Source organism: Giraffa tippelskirchi, chromosome 3 (genome assembly GCF_054371585.1).
Source record: "Giraffa tippelskirchi isolate mGirTip1 chromosome 3, T2T-mGirTip1v1.2.pri, whole genome shotgun sequence".
NCBI lineage: Eukaryota > Metazoa > Chordata > Mammalia > Artiodactyla > Giraffidae > Giraffa > Giraffa tippelskirchi.
This window is the reverse complement of record NC_137277.1, coordinates 68,444,956-68,469,530: the sequence shown is the minus strand read 5'-3', so window position 1 is coordinate 68,469,530 and position 24,575 is coordinate 68,444,956. Positions and strand designations below refer to the sequence as shown.

Below are 24,575 nucleotides of genomic sequence, written 5' to 3'. Positions count from 1 at the left end.
AATCCAAGTCTATGCCTAGATCAGTAATGCTGAAGAAGCTGAAGTTGAATGGTTCTATGAAGACCTATAAGACTTTCTAGAACTAATACCCAAAAAAGATGTCCTTTTCATCATAGGGGACTGGAATGCAAAAGCAGGAAGTCAAGAGGTACCTGGAGTAATGGACAAATTTGGCCTAGGAGTACAGAATGAAGCAGGGCAAAGGCTAGCAGAGTTTTGCAAAGAGAACACACTGGTCATAGCAAACACCCTCTTCCAACAACATAGGGGAAGACTCTACCCATGGACATCACCAGATGGTAAACATCAAAATCAGATTGTTCCTGAGTAGGAATAATCAATATTGTGAAAATGACTATACTATCAAATGCAATCTACAGATTCTATGTGATCCCTATCAAATTACCAATGGCATTTTTCACAGAACTAGAACAAAAAATTTCACAATTCATGTGGAAACACATGGAGCTGGAGGAATCAACCTTCCTGACTTCAGATGATACTACAAAGCTACTGTCATCAAGACAGTGTGGTACTGGCACAAAAACAGAAATATAGACCAATGGAACAAGATAGAAAGCCCAGAAATAAACCCATGCACCTGCTGCTGCTGCTGCTGCAGCTAAGTTGCTTCAGTTGTGTCCAACTCTGTGCTACCCCATAGATGGCAGCCTACCAGGCTCCACCGTCCCTGGGATTCTCCAGGCAAGAACACTGGAGTGGGTTGCCATTTCCTTCTCCAATGCATGAAAGTGAAAAGTGAAACTGAAGTTGCTCAGTCGTGTCCGACTCTTCGAGACTCCATGGACTGCAGCCAACCAGGCTCCTCTGTCCATGGGATTTTCCAGGCAAGAGCACTGGAGTGGGTTGCCACTGCATTCTCTGCCCATGGACCTATGGGTACCTTATTTTTGACAAAGGAGACAGGAATATACATGGGGCAAAGACAGCCTCTTCAATAAGTGGTGCTGGGAAAACTGGACAGCTACATGTAAAAGAATGAAATCAGAACACTTCCTAAGAACATACACAAAGATAAACTCAAAATGGATTAAAGACCTAAATGTAAGACCAGAAACTATAAAACTCTTAGAGGAAAACATAGGCAGAACACTCGATGACATAAATCAAAGCAAGATCCTCTGTGACCCACCTCCTAGAGTAACGGAAATAAAAACAAAAGTAAACAAATGGGACCTGATTAAACTTAAAAGCTTTCGCACAGCAGAGGATACTATAAGCAAGGTGAAAAGGCAACCCTCAGAATAAGAGAAAATAATAGCAAATGAAACAACTGACAAAGGATTAATTTCCAAAATATACAAGCAGCTCATACAACTCAATCCCAGAAAAACAAACAACCCAATCAAAAAGTGGGAAAAAGACCTAAACAGACTTTTCTCCAAAGAAGACATACAGATGGCTAACAAATGCATGAAATGATGATTGGCATTGCTCATTATTAGAGAAATGCAAATCAAAACTACATTGAGATATCACCTCACACCAGTCAGAATGGCCATCATCAAAAAGTCTACAAACAATAAATGCTGGAGAAGGTGTGGAGAAAAGTGAACTCTCTTGCATTGTTGGTAGGAATGTAAATGGATACAGCCACTATGGAAGATGGTATGGAGATTCCTTAACAAACCAGGAATAAAACCACCAGATGACCCAGCAATCCCACTCCTAGGCATATACCCTGAGGAAACCAAAACTGAAAAAGACACAGGTATCCCATTGTTCATTGCAGCACTATTTACAATAGCTAGAACATGGAACCAACTTAGATGTCCATCGACAGATGAATGGATAAAGAAGTTGTGGTATGTATACACAATGGAATATTACTCAGCCATAAAAAGGAACACATTTGAGTCAATTCTGATGAGGTGGATGAACCTAGAATCTATTATACAGAGTGAAGTAAGTCAGAAGGAGAAAGATAAATATCGTATTCTAACACATATATATGGAATCTAAAAAAATGGTACTGAAGAATTTATTTACAGGGCAACAGTGGAGAAACAGATATAGAGAATAGACCTATGGACATGGGGAGAGGAAAGGAGAGGGTGAGATGTATGGAAAGAGTAACATAGAAGCTTACATTACCACATGTAAAATAGATAGCCCATGGGAATTTGCTGTATGGCTCAGGAAACTCAAACATGGGCTCTGTATCAACCTAGAGGGGTGGGATGGAGAGGGAGATGGGAGGGAGGTTCAAAGGGAGGGGATATAAGTATACCTATGGCTGATTCATGTTGAGGATTGACAGAAAACAACAAAATTCTGTAAAGCAATTATCCTTCAATTAAAAAATTAATTAATTAAAAAAAAGAAGAACCACTAATCTAGATGTTGCCCTGTCCAAAGTGGTAAACACTGGCCACATGTGGCTCTCTGAATTAACTGAAAATAAAGAATAATAATGAAATAATATTAAAAACACAGCTCCTCAGCCCAGTGCTTAACAGTCACATCTATATGACAGAACATTCCCATCATCACAGGAATTTCTACTGTGCACTGCTGGTCTAGAACATTCCCCTTGCTCACTCTGTTATCTTTTTATATGTTATATTGACCTACATTGGGACATAGATGACCCACCTTTCAGAGTTGTCTGATTGTTGCTTCGTGGTGTCATTTAATTTGTTCCTCTACCCCCTGTTTTGCCTATAAACTACAAGTTAGAGCTAAGAGCTCAGTTAAATTTAATTCTTAGAATCAGCAGGGTGGAGATGGGGGTGATTTATCTACAAAGTGTGTGCTGACAGTATTGTCATGTGATTAGGCACACTTACCTTCATATTGAACTTGTCCAGTACAATCATACACTATACTAGAGTCATGATTTTGATCTTCAAATTGTTCTATTTACTGTACATAAGAACTTTCCAAAGTCACACTTATAAAATTTTCCAAAGTCACGTCTATAAAATTTTGTATCTTCTGCACGTGTGCATGCTCAGTCGCTTCAGTTGATTCCAACTCTTTGTGACCCTGTGGACTGTAGCCTGCCAGGCTCATCTGTCCAGGGGATTCTCCAAGCAAAAAGATCGGAGTAGGTTGCCATTTACTTCTCCAGGGTATCTTCCTGACCCAGGGATTGAACTGTGTGTCCTGCATTGGCAGGTGAATTCTCCACTACTGCACCACCTGGGAAGCCTAAAAGGCAGGGAGGAGAAGCAAAATTTTTCAAATGGTTTTAGAAGCCTGACTCAGTGTCTTTTTTGTGTGTTTTATGTCTGTGTGCTCTTCAGGGAAGACTTTCTATCCCAAAGAAAGTGAACCTCAAGAAGGATGGCAAGACCAAGACTGCCTCTGTAACTCCACCTGGAAGCAATGAACTCCACTCCCCCAAAATCAGTCACCTCCACTTTTTTTAATCGCCTCCATTTGTATTACATATGGTATAATGGTATTGATGAGGTCATGGTATCATATATGGGATTTTTTTTTTCTGTGTAAATCATCAAGTACAAGAAGAAACTATGGGACTCTAAACTTTCTTTAGAGAATTTACAGTGGACTAATAATTATCATCAAACCAGTTTTTAATCATTCTGAGTCAAGTGAAAATGCTCAGAATTTCACACTGTGGATCCATGTTTACAGCTCTTACAGGCACTATTTTCTTGCTCTATTTACACAGCCGAAATACCTATCCTTTTTTTTTTAATGGTTATCTATTTGGGAAAAAAAGAAACACAGTAAAGGGAAAATAAAGATATTATTTTCTTGGGCTCCAAAACCACTGAAGGCAGTGACTTCAGCCACAAAATTAAAAGACACTTACTCCTTGGAAGAAAAAGTATGACAAACATAGACAACCTATTAAAAAGCAGAGATAACACTTTGCCGAAAAAAGTCCATATAGTGAAAGCTATGGTTTTTCCAGTAGTCATGTACAAATGTGAGAATTGGACCATAAGGAAGGCTGAGCACTGAAGAATTGATGCTTTCAAATGGTGGTGCTGGAAAAGACTCTTGAGAGTCCCTTGGACTGCAAGGAGATCAAACTAGTCAATCCTAAAGGAAATCAACACTGAATATTCATTGGGAAGACTGATGCTGAAGCTGAAGCTCCAATACTTTGGCCACCTGATGAAAAGAGCCAGCTCATTGGAAAAGATCCTGATGACGGAAAAGATTGAGGACAGGAGGAGGAGGAGAAGACAGAGAATGAGATGGTTGGATGGCATCATCAACTCAATGGACATGAGTTTGAGCAAGCTCCAGGAGATGGTGAAGGGCAGGAAAGCCTGGTGTGCTCAGGGTGGAAAAGAATCAGAAACGACTTAGTGACTAAACAAAAACAATGGAAGCAAGGCTTCTGTGAGTGCAGCTTGTTAAATAGTTTTTTCTTTGGACTTTAAACATTTTATATAATTTTTAAAATTGTAGTCACAAAAGAAAATTTCTCTTAAAATTTGAAAGTAAACCAAAATGAATTAGACTGACCACATATGAAATGTGGCTTAACCACATAAAGAAAACAATTACTTGAAGTGGCTTTAAAACACAGCATTTTTGCTATACCTCCCAAGAAGGAAATATTCTATGGGTAATAAAAACGGAAATTATAGGCTGCATTCAGTAGTATTAATGTTTTTATTAAGTGATTGTGTTGCCATCATTAGGAACCATAATTTTCACCATAAAAATGATACAGTATAAAATCAAGGAAGTTAGGCAAAAATCCCAGGCACCCAAAGCAAGTGCTCTGGGACAACCCAGAGGGATAGGGTGGGGAGGGAGGCGGGAGGGGCTTCAGGATGGGGGAGACACTTGTATACCTGTGGCCAATTCATGTTGGTGTATGGCAAAAACCATCACAATATTGTAAAGCATTTATTCTACAATTAAAATAAATTAATTAAAAAATAAATCAGAAATAGCAGTATGATATCATAGAGTATTTTTCTCTTAAGAAGTATGTGTTTCCTAGCTCCATCCACTAAAAAGGGCTAGAAGAAATGCCCATACACTATTAGTGAGCACACTTCTGGGGCTTCCCTTGTAGCTCAGCTGGTTAAGAATCTGCCTGCAATGCAGGAGACACCGATTCGATTCCTGGGTCAGGAAGATCCCCTGGAGAAGGGATAGGCTACCCACTCCAGTATTCTTGGACTTCTCTGGTGGCTCAGTCAGTAAAGAATCTGCCTGCAATGCAGGAGACCTGGGTTCGATCTCTGGGTTGGGAAAATTCCCTGGAGGAGGGCACTGCACGGAGCACACTTATAGCTAGGTCATGCTCTCCAGACAGCATTTACTAGGGGTGTTGACCAGTTACAGGTCTAGGACTCAACATGTAAAAAGTGAGACTGAGTCATCTTGCAACAGAAAACAAGGGAAAAACTAAAAAATAGAACTACCACATGATCCACCAACCCCACTCCTGGGCATATACCTGGAGAAAACTCTAATTTGAATAGAAGCATGCACCCTAGTAGGAGAAGGCAATGGCACCTCACTCCAGTACTCTTGCCTGGAAAATTCCATGGATGGAGGAGTCTGGTAGGCTGCAGTCCATGGGGTCGCGAAGAGTCAGACACAACTGAAGTGACTTAGCAGCAGCAGCAGCAGCAGGTTTTTTATAGCTTTTCTTCCAAGGAGCAAGCAACTTTTAATTTCATGGCTGTAGTCACCATCTGCAGTGATTTTGGAGCCCAAGATAATAAAGTCTATCACTGTTTCCATTGTTTCCCATCTATTTGCCAGGAAGTGATGGGACCAGATGCCATGATCTTAGTTTTTTGAATGTTGAGTTTTAAGTCAGCTTTTTCACTCTCCTCTTTCACCTTCATCAAGAGGCTTTTTAGTTCCTCTTTGCTTTCTGCCATAAGGGTGGTGTCATCTGTATATCTGAGGTTATTGATATTTCTCCCAGCAATCTTGATTCCAGCTTGTGCTTCATCCAGCCTGCCATTTCGTATGATGCACTCTGCATATAAGTTAAACAAGCAGGATAACAACATACAGCCTGATGTACTCCTTTCCCAATTTGGAACCAGTTCCTTGTTCCATGTCCAGTTCTAACTGTTGCTTCTTGACCTGCATACAGGTTTCACAGGAGGCAGGTAAGATAGTCTGGTATTCCCATCTCTAAGAATTTTCCACAGTTTGTTGTGATCCGCATAGTTAAAATTTTTAGCATAGGCAATGAAGCAGAAGTAAATGTTTTTCTGGAATTCTCTTTCTTTTTCTATGATCCAGTGGATATTGGCAATTTGATCCCTGGTTCCTCTACCTTTTCTAAATCCAGCTTGAACATCTGGAAGTTCATGGTTCCTACACTGTTGAAGTCTAGCTTGGAGAATTTTGAGCACTACTTTGCTAGTGAAATGAGTGCAATTGTATGGTAGTTTGAACATTCTTTGGCATTGCCTTCTTTGGGGTTGGAATGAAAACTCACCTTTTCCAGTCCTGTGGTCATTGCTGAGTTTTCCAAATTTGCCGGCATATTGAGTGCAGCACTCTAACTGCATCATCTTTTAGGAATTGAAATCGCTCAGATAGAATTTCATCACCTCCATCCACTAGCTTTGCTCTTAGTGATGCTTCCTAAGGCCCACTTGACTTCGCACTCCAGGACGTCTGGCTCTAAGTGAGTGATCACACCATCGTGGTTATCTGGGTCATGAAGATCTTCTTTGTATAGTTCTTCTGTGTATTGTTGCCACCTCTTCTTAATATCTTCTGCTTCTGTTAGGTCCATACCATTTCTGTCCTTTATTGAGCCCATCTTTGCATGAAATGTTCCCTTGGTATCTCTAATTTTCTTAAAGAGATCTCTAGGCTTTTCCATTCTACTGTTTTCCTCTATTTCTTTGCATTGTTCACTTAGAAAGGTTTTCTTATCTCTCCTTGCTATTCTTTGGAACTCTGCATTCAAATGGGTATATCTTTCATTTTCTCCTTTGCCTTTCGCTTTTCTTTTCTCAGCTATTTGTAAGGCCTCCTCAGACAACCATTTTGCCTTTTTGCACTTTTTTTCCTTGGGGATGATTTTGATCACGGCCTCCTGTACAATGTTACAAACCTCTGTCCATAGTTCTTCAAGGACTCTGTTTATCAGATCCAATCCCTTGAATCTACTTGGCACTTTCATTGTACAATTGTAAGGGATTTGATTTAGGTCATACCTGAAAGGTGTAGTGGATTTCCCTACTGTCTACAATTTAAGTCTGAATTTTGCAATAAGGAGTTCATGATCTGAGCCACAGTCAGCTCCTGGTCTTGTTTTGCTGACTGTATTCTCCATCTTCAGCTGCAAAGAATATAATCAATCGGATTTTGGTATTGACCATCTGGTGATTTTCATGTATAGAGTTGTCTCTTGTGTTGTTGGAAGAGGGTGTGTGCTATATCCAGTGTGTTCTCTCGACAAAACTCTTTAGCCTTTGCCCTGCTTCATTTTGTACTTCAAGGCCAAACATGCCAGTTACTCCAGTTATCTCTTGCCTTCCAACTTTCACATTCCAGTCCCCTGTGATGAAAAGGACCTCTTCTTTGGGTGTTAGTTCTAGAAGGTCTTATAGGTCATCATAGAACCATTCAGCTTCAGCTTCTTCAGCATTAGTGGTTGGGGCATAGAGTTGGATTACCGTGATATTGAATGGCTTGCCTTGGAAACAAATCGAGATCATTCTGTCATTTTTGAGATTGCATCCAAGTACTTCATTTTGCACTCTTTTGTTGACTATGATGGCTATTCCATTTTCTCTAAGGAATTCTTGCCCACAGTAGTAGATATAAAGGTCATCTGAATTAAATTCGCCCAATCCAGTCCATTTTAGTTCACTGATTCCTAAAATGTTGATGTTCACTCTTGCCATCTCCTGTTCGACCACTTTGAATTTGCCTTGATTCATGGACCCAACATTCCAGGGTCCTATGCAATATTGCTCTTTACAGCATCAGACTTTACCTTCACCACCAGACACATCCACAGCTAGGTGTTGTTTCTGCTTTGGCTCAGCCCCTTCATTCTTTCTGGAGCTATTTCTCTGCCCTTCTCCAATAGCATATTGGGCACCTACTGACCTGGGGAGCTCATCTTTCAGTGTCCTGTCTTTTTGCCCTTTCATACTGTCCGTGGGGTTCTCAAGGTAAGAATACTGAAGTGGTTTGCCATTCCCTTATGTTTGTCAGAACTCTCTACCATGACCCATCCAACTTGGATGGCCCTACATAGCATGGCTCATAGTTTCATTGAGTTAGACAAGGCTGTAGTTCATGTGATCAGTTTGTTTAGTTTCCTGTGATTTTAGAATACTACTCAGTCATAAAAAAGAAAGAAATAATGCAACTGGTAGCAACAAGGATGGAGCTAGAGATTTGTGTACCAAGTGAAGCAAGTCAGAAGGAGAAAGACAAATAAGATATCCCTTATACATGGAATCTAAAATAGGATGCAGTAAACTTATCTATGAAACAGAAACAGACTCACAGACACAGAGAATAGACTGATGGTTGCCAAGAGGAAGAGGTGTGGGGAGGGATGAATTAGAAGTTTAGGATTAGCAGATGCAAACAATTATATACAGAATGGGCAAACAACAAGGTTCTACTGTAGAGCACAGGGAACTATATTCAATAGCCTGTGATAAGCCATAATGGCAAAATAATACAAAAAAGCATGCATGAGTGTGTACCTGAATCACTTTGCTGTACAACCATAATTAGCACAACATTATAAATCAACTATACTTCAATGAAAAAAAAAAAATCCAGGCTGAGACTCATTGTGAAAACTTCCCACAGAAGCTAATTCCAGGGCCTTGGCGATGGCACAGGACAACTTAAGGAGGCCTGTAAATTAACAAACTTTCTTACTGCACCTACATAAATAATCAGGTCAAACTGAATGAGGCCATAATTTTGTGATCAAGTGGAATTGGGGGTGATGATTATGGTCCTGGAGGAGAAGATAAGACTGCCTAAAAAACTGTCAGAAACTCTATTGCACAAAGAAATAATTACGGATGGAATTATGGGTGTCACCCAGGGAGTTGTCTGATTGTAAGGGGTGCATGCCTGTGACTAACTGTGGCTGCTGTTCTGGGGAGATTGAATTAGCTTGTACAGGACAAAGAGAGATACATGTGATTCCTGGTCCCAGGGCACGAGAATTTTGTCCAGGAGAGACTGAATCTCTGTGAATCTAGTGTCCACTGAAACTACCTGGTAGCATCTCACTGGTTCTTTATTAACTGATTACACAAAATGTGTTGCTTTTTATTTGTTTTATATGCAAATATAAATGTATATATGATTTTACCTCTTAAAAAATATTCTATAGTACTTCTTATTTCATGCAACAGCCCTGCCAATTAAGTACTGTCATCGCTATTTCACAGGAAACAAACTGAGGCCCAAGGCAATGTCCTTCCATCAAGGCCACAGGCTTGGAGTCCAGAGCCAGGCTGGGAACCAGCCTGGCACCAGCTTGTGGGGGCTTGAATGCAACCCGAACATCTGCCTTGTCAATGCCCTGGGCCCCTGCCCCTCCTGGAACCACCCTTTCCTTTGCTCCCAAGTGGAATGGCCCTCTATTCCTTCCTACATATTTTGAACATTTCAGACCCTGCCTCACCTTCACAGGGCTGAGGACTTGAGGGGAGATGGCCCTTTCCTCCAAGCTCTGTTCTCAGGACCTCCTGCTCCTGGATTTCCTCAAAGCAGACTTGACACACAAAAGGTTCAGAACAAAAGGCAGGATTTTCAGCCTAGCACACAGAATTAGAAGGGCTTCCAAGGTGACTCAGTGGTAAAGGATCTGCCTGCCAATGCAAGAGACAAAGGAGATGTGGGTTTGATCTCTGGATCAGGAAGATCCCCTGGAGGAGGAAATGTCAACCCATTCCAGTATTCTTGCCTGGAAAATTCCATGGACTGAGGAGCCTGGCATGCTGCAGTCCATTGGGGTGGAAAAGAGTCAGACACGACTGAGCAAACACACAGAGAATTAGAAACAAACCGAATGCTAGTTTTCAGTGTCTCACAGATGCAAGGATTCGCTGCCAAGAATGTTCTTGCCGGTGGGTTCTTGGGCCTGACTTCCCTGTATCCTCAGGCCCTCTCCCTCCAGACCCCTCCTCCCCTTCTCTCTCCACCATCCCCTCCTGAGGTCCCCACCTCCCCCATCCACCTCCCCCACAAGCAGAGGGAAAGTACTTCCTTGTGCAGAACCATTCACCTCTTTGTCTCTTTCCTTCCAGCCTGTGAGTGAGGGGAGAAACCATGGTTAGACCCAAGCAAACCAAACATGATCTAAAGATGTTTTTTCCAACAAATGACCTTTTTCCTCATTCAGAGGAATTTTTTGCTTTCTCTTAGTTTAATCCATTCCAACTGCTAACCGTAGACAAATTTTCTGATGGAAATTGTTTTCTTCCTATCACACAAAAACTGAAATACCCCAACAGAAGAGGATAATCTTCCAACACAGAAAACTTTCACTCACGTTTCTGTGGTCTGAACATGCTCCCCGAGAGGAAATCCCAGAACCTGCTGAACAAGTGTGGTCTTTTGTTGGAATAAGGACACATACACCAGATACACTATTTTTTTTTTTTCGTTGCAGTATGGTTGATCCACAATGTGTGTTAGTTTCTGCTGTATAGCAGTGGTTCATTATACATATATACATTCTTTTTTATATTATTTTCCTTCATGTTTCATCACAGAATACTGAATATAGTTCCCTGTGTTCTATAGTAGGACCTTGTTGTTGATCTTTCCTATATATTATAGCTTGCATCTGCTAATCCCAAACTCCCAATCCACCCTTCCTCCCCCTCCCCCTTGGCAAAACCACAAGTCTGTTCTCTGCATTGTGAGTCTGATTCTGCAAAACACACTATTTTCAAAGATAAATGTTCACTTGGATGAACTGTTAGCTGAAAAAATTATGGACACACATCTTAAAATTCAATCTTTGCCTTAGGATCTCATGACCTCTCAAGAAATCCTTGTGACAAAATAGAGAAAGATTAGCAGGTGAAGGGGGGTGTCAAAGAGGGGAAGCCAGCCTTCCAGAGGAGATCATCTGAGGAGCGTGGGGCTCTGCATGTGGCTGGCTTTGTTTGTGTTGTTGGTCATTTGCTAAGTTGGTCTGACTTTCTGTTGACCTCATGGACTGCAGCACACCAGGCTTCCCTGTCCTTCACCAACTCCCAGAGCTTACTCAAACTCATGTCCATTGAGTTGGTGATGCCATCCAACCATCTCATCCTCTGTCGTCCCCTTCCCCTCCCACCTTCAATCTTTCCCAGCATCAGGGTCTTTTCCAATAAGTCAGTTCTTTGCATCAGGTGGCCAAAGTATTGAAGCTTCAGCATCAGTCCTCCCAATGAATATTCAGGGTTGATTTCCTTTAGGATTGACTGGTGGGATTCAGAAATTTTATCACAGCCCCCTGACTTAAATGTGGGGGAGCTGGCTTCAGAGCCTCTAAGCAGATTAGGGGAGGTCCCCTGAGGGTTCTGAGCAGATCGAGACTTGCTTTCATCGCCCTGTCTGTCCATTGCCCTGGGTGCCAGGACAGGCTGACATGGACAGGAGTCAGCTGTGGCAGGATCAGAGCCCACCGAGAGCTGAGACATCTCAGACGTGGTGACCAAGGCCACAAGGGAAATGTGGCCAAGAGAATCACCAGTCTGCTCTGGAGTTTTAAAAACCACAGATCAAAACGGGCAAAGACGAAACAGGTGCTGGGCTAGGAGGATGAAAGTATGACTCACTTATTCCAGGTTTACTAAACAATGACCCGTAGCTTCTGCAATAAGCAGACGTGGTAGTTGCTCGGCAGGCACTGAGCAGAGAGTGGGAACCAGCACTCTGAACGCCCCAGCCTAGACCTCGAGGCGAAGGCTCGGGCAGAGGAGCGGATAGTTCCACCCCTACACATGGTACAAGTGCCAAGGGCCCTGACTGACAGAGGACAGGTGCAGGGTGGGGGCAGAGCTCAGAGGGGGCAGCCAACACCTAGGACCAGACACGCATGTGCTACCGGCTCAGGGTCAGTGGTGGGGGAGAGCACATCTCTGCAGGGCCCTAGGGCACAACCTAGCGGAGCAGTGTTAACAGCCGGAGAGGCCAGGCAGTTTGCCTGTGTCCCAGGGACAGCAAATTCAAAGCAGGGAGCTGAAGAAGATGGGGTGGAGAGATAGTCAGGAGCCAGACACTAAGGGCCTGGGTGAGGGATTGGGTTTGTGGGGAAAATGGAGACTACCAGGAACTTTAAACAGGAGAGCGATTTGATCAGGAATGAGTTCCTGAAAAATCGCACTGGTAGCCCTGGTCTGCTTCAGGCATCAACTAGAGGCAGCAAGGTGGGCCAGGACACTACTTGTCACATTCCTGCAGGAGGAGGCGACAGGCCTGAACTGGAGGCGGGGGGGGGGGCGGGGGTGGCAGGGTAAGGAGGAAAGGTTTAGAGCCCTTTAAGAGGCCTGCAGGGGGACAGATCCAGGAGCACCAAGCCACCAGGACCGTCCTGGTAACAGAAACCCCACCAATGTGATGGACTTGCTTCATTCCAAGCAAGGAGAGAGGCAAGGGCCCTTCTCTAATTTTTTTTTTTTTGGCTGTGCCTGCAGCTTGCAGGACCCTAGTTCCCTGACCAGGGATTGAGCCCAGTAAGATTGCCAAGTTCTAACCAGTGGGCCACCAGGGAATTCCCAAGGGCCCTTCCCTTAAGAAGGCTTTGACTTTGGAGAGAAAAGATGCCCTCCCTCATCTCGTTGGCCAAAACTATGTTGAAAGGCCACCCATAGCTGTGAGGAAGGCTGAGTGACTTCAGGGGAGTTGACTGGTACCCTGAACAAAATCAGAGTTCAGTTAGGGAGGAAGAACAGCTGAGTATCGGGTGAGGACCCTGCAGCGTCTGGGGTTTGATCAGCCCAGTTTAGAGATGCCATAGCCATCAGGAAGATGGGCAGTTAGACATCCGCACCTGAAGTTTGGGTAAGGGCACTGGCCTGAAGCCACAGAGTGGGGTTTGCCAGCTCAGAATGAAGGATGACCTTCTACAAGTTTCCCAGCCCATTCTGCCCTGTAGACCCACCAAAGTAAGAATGGGGCATCATATCAGGCTTCCAAGGGAGGAATCTCACTGCCTTGGCTCTAGGATGGTCTCTGTGTGTGAACCTTGACCCACCACAGGCTTATCACCTCCTTGTGGGAAGAGCTGGGCCTCCTCCCTGGTCACCCCGGCAGCTCACACAAGGCAAGACACAGGGACGTGAGTTGACAGAGCCTCTGCCCACTCTGAGATTCCAAGACCTGGCATCCATATCTGCCCAGTGTGAGCTGACGTTGGCTGGCTGGGTACCAGGGAGGTCTCTTCCCCCTCTCTCCCCGCCAGCAGTCAGGATGCTCGTCTGTAATCAGGGGAGTTCAGGAAGGCAGCTTCCTGGCTCACTGTTGGTTATCCTTGTTAGTTACACTGAGAAGGGCCTTCCTCAGCAATTTGTCTGTCTGCACAGCCAGAGCCAGGCCTGGAGTGTCAGCAGTGGCCCGCCTGTGTTCTCAGGCAGGCCCACAGCGGTCACTTCCCAGACCCCCAGGGATACAAGAGCAGGCCAGGCAAGGCTCTCTTGCCTGTTTTTTCCACCCTCTCTGGCCTCACCAGCCACAAGTGTTTTTTTTTTTTTTTTTAACTGGAGTAAAATTGTTTTACAACGTTGCATTAGTTTCTGCTGTTCAAGGAAGTGAATCAGCCATATGTATACACATATCCCCTCCCTCTAGCACCTCCCTCCCCCTGCATCCCACTCATCTAGGTCATCACAGAGCACCAAACTGTGCTGTACAGCAGCTTCCCACTGTCTATTTTACAGATAGTACTCTTGCCTGGAAAATCCCATGGACACAGGAGCCTGGTAGGCTACAGTCCATGGGGTCGCTAAGAGTCGGACACGACTGAGCGACTTCACTTCCACTTTTCCCTTTCATGCACTGGAGAAGGAAATGGCAACCCACTCCAGTATTCTTGCCTGGAGAATCCCAGGGATGGTGGAGCCTGGTGGGCTGCCGTCTATGGGGTCACACAGAGTCGGACACGGCTGAAGCAACTTAGCCTTAGCCTCCTCTCAAGTCACCTCACCCTCTCTTCCCCCCACCCCAAGTCCACAGGCCCACTCTCTACATCTGTGTCTCTATTTCTGCCCCGCTAATAGGGACTTAATTAAATTTAAGAGCTTCTGCACAGCAGAGGAAACCATAAACAAAACAAACAAAAAGACAATTCTCAGAATGTGAGAAAATATTTGCAAATGAAGCAACTGACAAAAGATTAATCTCTAAAGTATACAAACAGCTCATGCAGCTCAATATCAAAACAACAAATAGCCCCATCAAAAAAAATGGGCATAAGACCTAAACAGATATTTCTCCAAAGAAGACATACAGATGGCCAAGAGGTCCATGAAAAGATGCTCAACATCACTAATTACTAGGGGACTCTTCTTACAGGAAGGCATTTCACAGCTCCTCAGCATCCCATCCCCACGAAACCTCTTCATCCTCCCCGGACTGGATGCTACGGTTGGACCGCCCTGCCCCAGGGGCTCTCCCCTCTCCCAGGTACCCTCTTCTCTTCCCATCTCCGCCCCCCGCCCCTCAGTCTGGCCTCTCTCCTGAGCTCCAGGCCCCTCCAATCCCACTGATCTGACCCCCAGACTCACCTAAGCTTCCGCCTGCTTCTGTCTGAAGAGGGCCTCAGGTGCCTCAGCTCCCAGGAACCTCCAGCAAAGACGCCCCCTCCCTTGTGAAGCCGGGTGGTGCTGATCCCCAGCCACAAGTCTCCAAATGGCTGGTGAAGGTCACAGTATGCACTGTCTCCAGTGGGGGAACAGGTCCTATCTCTGGGGGTGGAGGGGAGGGTCAGGTGAACATTATTCCTTGAATACGAAGAACAGCCTTTCATGGGTTGTGTTTGCCAGTCACATGCTGACCTCACTGAGATCAGCCTGAGATAGATTGGATAGGGTGAATAAAAGCCATGATCTCCCAAGTGTCAAATATTCTCTCTCACACACACATTCACTCACACACACACATTCATACACACACACACATTCACACACACACACACTCAAACACACATACATTCACACACACTCACACACACGCACACACACACACATACATTCACACACACACACACACACACACCCGTGGTCTCCATCCAGGCTCGTTCCCTGGGTCTCATGGGAAGCCACCACAGAGCGCACAGTCAGTGGTTTGAGCTCCTAAAATCCATCCCTCTTCTTGGAAGCTATATCCAGATTTTTATTCGAGTGTCCTGTCTCCCCTAGCCCAGCCCCACTTCCCATGTCCAGGCCATGGAAGTGGTCCACCCCTGGTTCAGCACTGGGGACCTGACCCAGTTCAGGCCAATGAGACAAAGGAGATTTGCTGGGGGCTTCAGGGAAGGAAGTTCCCCCAAGAGCATCTCAGAGGGCCTGAGCTGCAGCCCAGTGCCCACCCACCTTGGACACTAAAGACACCCAGTCGAGGCTTGCTGAGCCAACAACCCTGAAGCTCAGTCACAACATCCGTGCCTAGTTAGAGCCTGGTGTTTGTGGTGGGTGAGGCTAGAGGTGTGAATACTTAAAAGTTCCAGAGGCAGGGCCAAGGCTCTGCAGGCCAGTGGAACCAAGGGGAGTAAGGCCAGCGTGGTTACCAAATCCAGCCAAGAATGAAGAGAAGGGGCCAGCGGGCTGGACTGTATCCAAGCCTGGGGAGCTGGCTGGAGGGAAGTGTGGCTAGGGGAGCCCTGAGATGGGCCAGGGGCATCTGTGGCCTTGGGAATGGGGAGAGAAGGCCAACAAGTGTGACCTGCCCACCTCTTAGTTCTCGTGGACTGACACACACCTGGAGGTGTACCAGCTCCCAGACACTCGGCGCAGCTCAGACCTCTAACCTGCTGCTGACTCAGTTGGGCGGGATCACCACACCAGGTCCTACCCCTGGAGCGCTCTCTGCAGAGCCGACTCCCACCCCCCTCCCACAAGATGCTCCCTGCAGGCCCCACCTGTGACAGAGCAGGGCTCTTCCGGGCACAGTACCCCACCAGCTGACACATCTTTGAATCTCATCAAGTGAGAAGCCTAATGTGAATATTTCCTACTGAATAAAAAATTTCTCATCATGACATAAAAGTGAAGACTCTCATGTTGGCACCTTGGATGCAGATCCCCCACATATCCCGGGGCACAGAACCCCAGGTTTAGAAGCTCAGTGGAGATTGCTAGGTCTGGGCTTCAAGCTTGGTTCCACCACCAATGAGCTGTGTGGCCTTGGGCAAGAAAATTAACCTGTCAACATGGAAAGGAGGAAGAAAGGGAGGGAGGGAGGAAAAAAGGGAGGGAGGGAGGGAGGGAAAGAGGAAAGGAGGAGGGTGGGAGGCAGGGAGGGAAAAGCTAAGTTTTCTAACAGGGACACCTAGAAATGAGCTCCCCACGCTCCCTTTCATAACTGCTTTGCTCACAGGAGTCCTGGCTGACAGCAATGACAATGATGCCACCTGAAACAAAGCTCAGCAGTTTTGCCCAAAAATAAAACTAAGATTCTGACAGTCGTCCCCTTCACCTGCTTTTCCCAAACAACAGATTTACACGACATAAATCCCTGCCACTGGAAGCCCAGGCTAGTCCCCGGGCCCAAGAGCACAACGCCATGACCCCCAGAAAGGACCCAGGCCGCTGCTGTGTGTGCAGTCCATGAATCCCGATGGCGCTGGAGACCCGGGCTGCATGCAGTGCAGGCCCTGATGCTGGAAAGGGAGGCAGGTGGGGAGAGAGGGAAGCTTGCCCATCATGCCCAGGCCTTCTTGCGCCTGGGGGCCAACTGTCCAGGTTTGCCCCCACCTCTCCTTGGGCCTGATACCACATCTGTGAAATGCAGTCCTGGGACCACCTCCTGAGTTCTCCCTGTTAAATAATGTTACTGAGGACAGCACCCAACAGCCTCCTTGGCACCCTTATCTGCCCTTCCTGTCACCTGGTCCCCATGCCCTGCACCCCAGCCAACCATCAGTGAAAACATCAGTGAATGGGGCTGAAGCCCAGGGGAGCTCAAAAGGAAGTGGAGGTCACACACTGGCGGGGGGCTGTCCAAGACATAGGGCCTGCAGGGTGGGCCATCCCAGGACAAAAGCACAGATAATCACAGCTCCATTGCATGGCAGACGGAAATGGAAAGTTGCTCAGTCATGTCCAACTCTTTGCAACCCCATGGACTTCTCTAGGCCAGAATACTGGAGTGGGTAGCCTTTCCCTTCTCCAGAGGATCTTCCTAACCCAGGGATCGAACCCAGGTCCCCTGCATTGCAGGCAGATTCTTTACCAGCTCAGCCACAAGGGAAGCCCACATGGCAGACGGAAATGGAGGGGGGGAAAAAAATAAACACACACTTTCTGAGTGCTTCTGACAGTTTTTGTTTGTTTCGCTTTGTTTTGAACACTAAGATTTATTTTCAAACAGCACACAGACATCTGCGGGGCTGGGCCGGGCCAGGCTGGTGTCTGGGCCCGAAGTCTCTGGAGACACTGGGCCCCACCCACAGCAGCTGCCAGGAGAGCAGACCCTGGCCCAGGCGGCACGGCCCAAGCTTCAGGCAAGCGTGGTGGCTTGGTGGCCCCCAGGCCCCGCCTCGTGGCCAGGTACACAAGCTGCGGTGGCGTGACACCCCGTGGGCGAGGGAGGAGGCGGCCAGGAACTCAACTAGGGAACACAGCAGCTTCAGGAACACTGGTGACTCTGCCGGACTCGCCGAAACCAGGCTCTTTGGAAAACAACCTCATCTTTGGGAGAACACCTCCTGGCTTAGGTCTCTCCTCTCAATTTCCCTTTACTTCTCAAAAGTTTAAAAACAAAAAAACAAAAAGAAGAAAGAAACACACATTTTTCGGGAGAAGGTGCTGTTCTTCACACGCCCAGAGCTCCACCAGCTGCTCGCTCACTGTACTCGCTCAGTGAAGTTCTCGGGGAAGACGCCTCGGCACTGCTCCAGCTCCTTGTGCTGGTTCCAGTCACTCTCCTTCACGCCCATGAGCCAGCCTTCATCCTGAGGGGAAGCGAGCAAGGGCTTCGTGGGGAGGAGGGCCTGCCAACCTACAGGGTGGGGCCTCCTTCCGCCTGCTCATTTCTTCTAGTCTGCCAGACCCGCCTCAGGACACCTCTGCCAAGCAGCACCTCCTGCTTTTCTCTCAAGACCCAGACTGACACCCCCCACCCTCAGGAGCCATCCCACCCTTCAGTAGGCAGATTTAACTCTTTGTTGTTTGGTGAGTCCTCCTCACTGCAGAAAGACAGCTTGACTGCTGCACTGGTCCAAATGCCTCTGAACAAGCCCCTCAGTCCCCACCAAAGAGCTTCCCACTGGCTGGTGCCCACAGAGGACATCACCAACGAGGATGTCAGCTGTCCTTCCGGCCTTCTACAAACAATGCCAGAAAGCTCAACAGAGCAGTGACCACTTAAAAGCTTCTAGAGTGACCTGAGGTGTTCCACCAAGCCCTCCAAGTTGAACTTGACCTTTGATTTAATAGTGACCCCTCACAGGGATCATCCATTCAAGCCCTGACATGCCCTGACCCCTGCGCTTGCAGTGACCATACACCCTGCCTGAAGCCAAGGCCATTGCTGCCCTTGCAGCTGGGCCATCCCTGGGACCTACCCACATGATTATCTGCCTTGTCCTACACCCTATGTGTGTCCTACGTGAGCCACGTCTACCCATCACAGATGGCTCCCATTGTGTGCTGGGGAACCAGGATTCTGCTCCTGAGAACCCCACCCAGCTCAGGGCTGGCTCACCAGGGAGATCAGCGGAGACCTGGGGCTTTAGGAGAATTAACTGATTCAGCACTAGGCCCAGGAAATCCTTGTTATTCAAACCTCCCAGCCCATGGTGGGCTTAAAAAGTACCTAGTAGCCTCAAGTTCCAGCCCAGGATGCCCCAGCCAGGTTGGCCTCACTCCACACCCGGCCCTCCTCCCCTACTTAGTCACTCTGATAATTAAATCACACAGCCATGTTGATGACTAAAAGCTTAGGAGTCCCGCCAGGTCTGCTCTGCACCATAGCTGCCACCTGGATATCCACATGGGCACCCCCACGGCACCATCAATGCCCCACAATCAAGGGCTCCTGCTGAGGGGCCACGGTAATCTGAACTAAGCAGCCTGCCCGGAATCTAGTGGGGCAGTTCTGTCCCATGCTGAGCCTCCCAGGATTGGTGGACCCCACTCTGACGACATTCACTAACAAAGCAAGGCCACAGCAGGAGAAGGGTCTGGGATGCTTCGGGGTGAGGACCAGCTGGGGACAGGGCTGGAGACTCAGGGGTCTCTCCCTGTGGGCAGAGAAGTGTGTGGTCCTTGTGGACGGGGCAGGGCCAGCCTGGGGTGGGGGGCACCCAGGGTCAATGGGAGGCTGCAGAGAGGCTGGGGGTGGGGGAGGTCCATGGAGAGGCAGCCAGGGATCCTGTCCTGGAGGAGGGTGACCACGGAGGGGCAGGGAAGGGAGAAGATGACGAAGGAACTGAGATGCAGAGAACCCAGAGGAAGGCAGACAGAGCCTGAGGAAAGGAGGAAGCCGGAAGCAGGAGGTGAGAGACTGAGCTGGGAAGAAGAGAGTGAACAGCCAAGGGGAGCCCTGCAGGCGGCAAGGATGGAAGGGAAGGAAATGCTCTCGCTGGTGTGGAGAGGCCGCAGGTTGGCTGGCGGGGCTCTGCTGCCCCCTGCTGGCCGCCGTGCCTCCTGCAGAGCCGGCCTCACCTGCTCCTCCGGGTTCTGGAAGGGGATCACCAGCACCACATCCCCAGCCTTGAGCTGCAGCTCGTCCGTGTCGGTGGCCGTGTAGTCGTGCTGGGCCTGTACCTGCAGGGGGCGGGGGAGAGCTGACGCCCCTTCCCTCGGCGACCTTTGTCCCACCTGCCGTCCCAGGGGCGCCAGGAGCAAGTGAAGGCAGCAGGAACAGGGCTCAGACACCACCTCACCACTGGGGAGCGGGGGCGGGGAGGGGAGAGGGATGGGATGGGTTTGGGCCCCCCCAGAGCCTAGGGCCCAATAGACTGCAGGTCAGCAGGCCAGACTCACCTTGAACATGAACCCCGGGGGCAGGTCCAGACGTCCTGCCCCGCCGCCGCTCTCCACCGTGCCATTCACAGTTGCCGAGAAGGTCTCCACAACCACCGCGGGGAGAGAGCTCTGGCAAAGGAGGAGAGCAGGTCAGTGACAGCAGGGAGGGGGTCCCGGAGGGCAGGGCCGTGCTGGCAGAGGAGGGGGAGTGTCTGTGCCTGATGCCAGACCAGCCTGCCTCCAGGTTCCTTGACAGGAACTGTGACCTGGACCAGCACAGAGCAAGACACAGGGCTAGGGAGCCGCGGGCGGCGGGGAGAAATCACAGGGCCTGGGTCCCTGGCATCTTACGGAGGCTGCTTCACTTGCTGTCGTCTCCCCGGGCTCCTGGGCTCCAGCCGCCTCCGAGGCCTCCGCTGGCTGCAACATAAATGCCACGTGGGGTCAGATGCAAGACAGGGCATGCTGGCGAGAACAGGAGAGGTTGCAGAGGGCCAGTGCCTCTGTCCAGTACAGGGAGCCCCTGAAGGAAAGGCCCTGGTCATGGGAAGCAGCTAGACAAGGTGCTGGCAGGCACACAGACCCCGGGCCCCAAGTGATGTGCTGCTGAGAAGCCCAATACAGGCCCTTGGGCTCCCTCACAGGCTCTGCCTCCTAAGCCCAAACTCTGGTCAAGCCTCAGCTTCCTTCTTCCCACCTGCTCAGCCTTATTGGCCCCTCACAGGTGGCTTCGATGGTGAGGGTCCAGGCAGGGCACCGCAGACGCTGCCTGGCTGCAGTCAGGCCAACCTGGGTCTGCCCTGAAACTCTGCCACGTCTGAGTTCTGGGAGCAATCACTCAACCCTCCTGGCCCCCACCTCCTCATCTGTAGAAGGAGGAAATGTCTAGGTTAGGCTGAAGATTAAAGGAGAATTCTGGAAAGTGCCCACTGTAAACCAGGAGGCCATCTAAACACACCTCCCTCCCACCGTGGGAGGCCTGAGCTAGGAGGCTGGTGTTGGCCAGCAGATGAGGTGCTGACCTGATCCGTGCCACTCCAGCACGAGTGACAGACAAGCCCTGTCCAGGGACCTCCTGGCTGAAGGCTTTAGCCTCACCCTCAGTCCCACCGCGATCCCTCCTGTGCCCCCTCCTCCGGGCTCTTCCTCCATGCTACTCCCCCAAGAGGCAGGGGAGGGTGGGAGGGCTGACAGCACACTTACTTGGGCAGGCCCCGGCTCGGCCGTCTGGCTGGGCCAGGCCACAGCAAAGGTGCCCTCGGCAGCGCTGGGCTCCCTGGAAGGCAGGCTGCCAGCTGGACTCTCTGTGGGCTAGTGATGGGCCACCAGGGGGAAGGGGGTGGGAGGGGCGGGGCCGGTGGTGGGGAGGTGTCGGGCGAGGGCGGGAGACAAGAGAAGAAGGTGGTGAGCGGCCAGCGTGGGCCGAGCTGAGTGGACGGGCACCTCCTGGGCCGACCCCTGCCCAGAGAGCAGGGAGGTGTGGATGTGCCACAGGCAGTGCAGCCCCTGCCAGGGAAGAGGCGCTGTCCGCTGGCGCCAGACTTCCTCTGGCCTCCTCCAGCGAAGCTTCGCAAGCCCCCAGGCCTGGGCTGCCAGCACCTTCACGCCAGCCCCTCCTGCTCCTGCAGGAGCTCCATCACCAGCTGTGGGGTGTCCCGCTGCCCCCCGAGTCTCCGTGTCTGAGCTGCCAGGTGATGACAGCACCCCTCTGGCCTCACGCCGCCTGTCCTGCCTCTCAAATTGTCTCTCCTCTTTCCTGTGTCCCACCAGCTCGCTAGTCTGACTGCCCTGCAGGGCCTCTGCTGACAGAAAACCCCCGGGAGGCAAGGACTCTTCACCCTGAGGTCCCCCTGCCCCCCAGACCTGGGCCCAGTACGGGGACACCCCATCCACCCTGGGAACCAGCTGGTCACGATCTAAGGCCATTCGCAGCCCCTGAAAACTGGGCTGCACCACGGGGAACTCTTCAGAGGCTGAACTGAGGAGCCCTTTCCCAAAGGGCCGGGCTGAAGGCACAGGGTCCCCACCCAGCAGAAACAGCGGGAGGCGCGGCCGTGCGTGCGCGTGCACCTGTGAGCCAGCCAGGGGCAGTGTGAGGTGGAATGGGTCCCGCACGCACAGCACAGTGGCCCCCCCGAGGGGTGGGCGCAGGGCCAACACAGCTTACCTCCCAGAGGTCCCAAGGAATTGACTGAGCGCAGCAGAGGGGAGAAGGACAGAGTCAGCACAGAGGTTAGAGACAGAGGCAGGCGAGCAATCCCCAGGGACCCCACCCCATGCCCACCAAGGGCCCTCGAGCACAGTAGGCGTGGGGCAGAGCAGAGCTAGGCTCTGAGGCCTCCAGAGGACCGAGTCCTGGACACCTTCAGTGAGACCGAGACCACAGGCCAGGGAGCACCCACATCCAGGGCTGCCGCCAGGAGAGGACAGGGAGCTCAGATGGATGGACTGTGTGAGTTGCCAGGTGAGTCTACAGCTGACCTCCTGAGGGGTCTCTCATGGACCTGTGGTCAGGACCAAGGGAGGTGACAAGAGTTGGGACCAGGGCTCCAGGGGAAGGGCGGTGAGTGGGAGGAGAGCCTGGTGACCCCAAAACCCCCAAAGGAGGTTGGTGGGCAGACATGAACCCAGGCCAGTGGGCCCGTGGGCAGTGGTGGGCTCACACCAACCTGACCAGAGGGCGTGGGCGCCTTCACAGGGCTTGCCACAGGCGGGAGAGGGTCAAAGTCCAGGTCCAGGAGACTGGCCTGCTCCGAGAAAGGCCCTGGGGCCTCAAACTTGGCAGCAGCGGCAGAGAGGAAGGCAGTTAGTGACGGGCTGCAAGCACTCAGCCGGGGAGCACACAGTAGGTTCCACTCCCAGACACACCCAGCAACACGAGGGGCAAGGCCCATACCACACGCCTGGCACAGGCCCCACCCACACAAGGACACACCTGGGGCCAGCTCAGCCATCAGCCAGGCAGCCACTCCCAGACCAATGCCAAGCCTCCAACTCCCTTCATCCCACAGGCCAAGGAGACGTCCCAGTGCCGGCGCCCAAGAACTCCCCTGGTCTTGTGTTCCTTCCAGCAGCAGCCCAGGCCACGGTCCGGCCTGGACAAGACCACACTCAGCCCCTCTGGCTCAGAGGAGCCCTACCAGGCACAGGCCATCCCAGACGCACAGGTGGTCCCTCACTGACACCCACCCCCAGCCAGTTCAGGGCCGACCGAGCCAGCACACATTGTCCAGGAGCCCCGTAGTAAACATCGCGGCCCCCAACACAGGAGCACCTGTGTTCACAGTGCAGGGCCCTCTCCAGCCACCCCCAGGTTCCCATTCAGCGGGGCTGAGTGCAGCCCAGGGATGTACACAGAGCAGGCACGGCCCCCAGGAGACCGCAAAGTGGTGGCACTGCCCATCTAGTGAGAAGCCAGCTGCTTAGTAAGCTGGGTCAGACGACTATGGAAGAAGTCTTCCCAGAGCCACCCTGGAGGACAAACTGCTGGCACCAGTCCAGTGGACACACTGCCTTCCTACGAGGATGGCTTGCTCAACTGCATCCCCATCTCATACAACGGGCTTCCCCAGGGACAGGAAGTACTCTGCCTGCCCTGCCTTGGCCCAGGGTGCTCCCCCTAAAGCAGTGCTGAAAGGGCCACAGCCCCACAAGCCCAGGGCAGCCAGCTCCCTCCCTACCCTCTTGATGGTGCCCAGAACTGATGGGACTCGACCTCCAGCCCAAGGCACCCGAGATCCTCCATTTAGAAAGCCTCAAGACCTGGGAGCATGGGCAGGGCACTCCTGGAGGGCCTTCCCAGCTGAGCTGTGCCTGTCCAGGCCCAGCAGGCCTGTCTTGGGAGGCCCAAGACCAGCAGTCCTGAGAAGGACTGGAGTTGCCAACCCGCAGCTCAGGGGACAAGGGGCTGAGCTCAGAGACCCCAGACCAAGCGAACTCACTCCCGCTCCATAGTCACCCCCAGTCACAGACTCTCCTTTAAGTCAAGCCCTGTCCAGTGAGCCCGGGAGGAAGGTCACCACTGTCTCTAAGGCATAAATCCAGGACACAGTGGAGGCTGAGCTCTGGGTGCACCCCGGCCAGGGACAGGTAACATTTCTCTCCCCAAGGTTGCCCCACCACCCACCTTCTCTCAGAAGTCAGCCAATTCCAGACAGAGGCCCCCTCAGATTCCAAGTGGACAGGGTCACCAGGCCAAGGGCAGACTGCGTCCTCTCTGCCCCACCTCCCAGCAGTTCAGCCTCCCCCCACGCAGGCCGGGAACCATCCCCTGAGTGTAGGGACACAGGCTACTCACCCCTGGCCAGCAGAGCAGCCCAGTTAGCACAGGATCATGGACGGACTAGTCCACTCCCGCCCCAGGCAAGAGAACCCATGGGGGCACTGTCCACCCCACCAGGCAGGAACTCAGCTCCCAGGAGTGGGCAAAGAGGCAGCAGGAGAGGCATGCAGGGAGCAGGGGGAGGGCAG

General features: G+C 50.4%; 1 protein-coding gene across 35 annotated transcripts in view; it reads right to left on the bottom strand.

Annotated features, from left to right (window-relative positions):
- Positions 1-17,455: 17,455 nt before the first annotated feature.
- Positions 17,456-24,575, bottom strand: part of BIN1 (bridging integrator 1) — a 56,172-nt gene continuing 49,052 nt past the window's right edge. For 14 of the 35 annotated variants that reach the window (XM_081581172.1, XM_081581175.1, XM_081581168.1 and 11 more), the window contains 5 exons: positions 21,309-21,416; positions 20,457-20,525; positions 20,124-20,234; positions 19,803-19,904; positions 17,456-18,088 (listed from right to left, as the gene is read on the bottom strand). In XM_081581172.1, coding sequence (XP_081437298.1) covers positions 17,981-18,088; positions 19,803-19,904; positions 20,124-20,234; positions 20,457-20,525; positions 21,309-21,416 — 498 coding nt within the window. In that variant the 3' untranslated portion in view covers positions 17,456-17,980. Of the gene's footprint in view, positions 18,089-19,802; positions 19,905-20,123; positions 20,235-20,456; positions 20,526-21,308; positions 21,417-22,272; positions 22,297-22,774; positions 22,883-24,575 lie in introns of all 35 variants that reach the window. The other 21 variants (XM_081581182.1, XM_081581170.1, XM_081581183.1 and 18 more) reach the window with 3 other exon arrangements.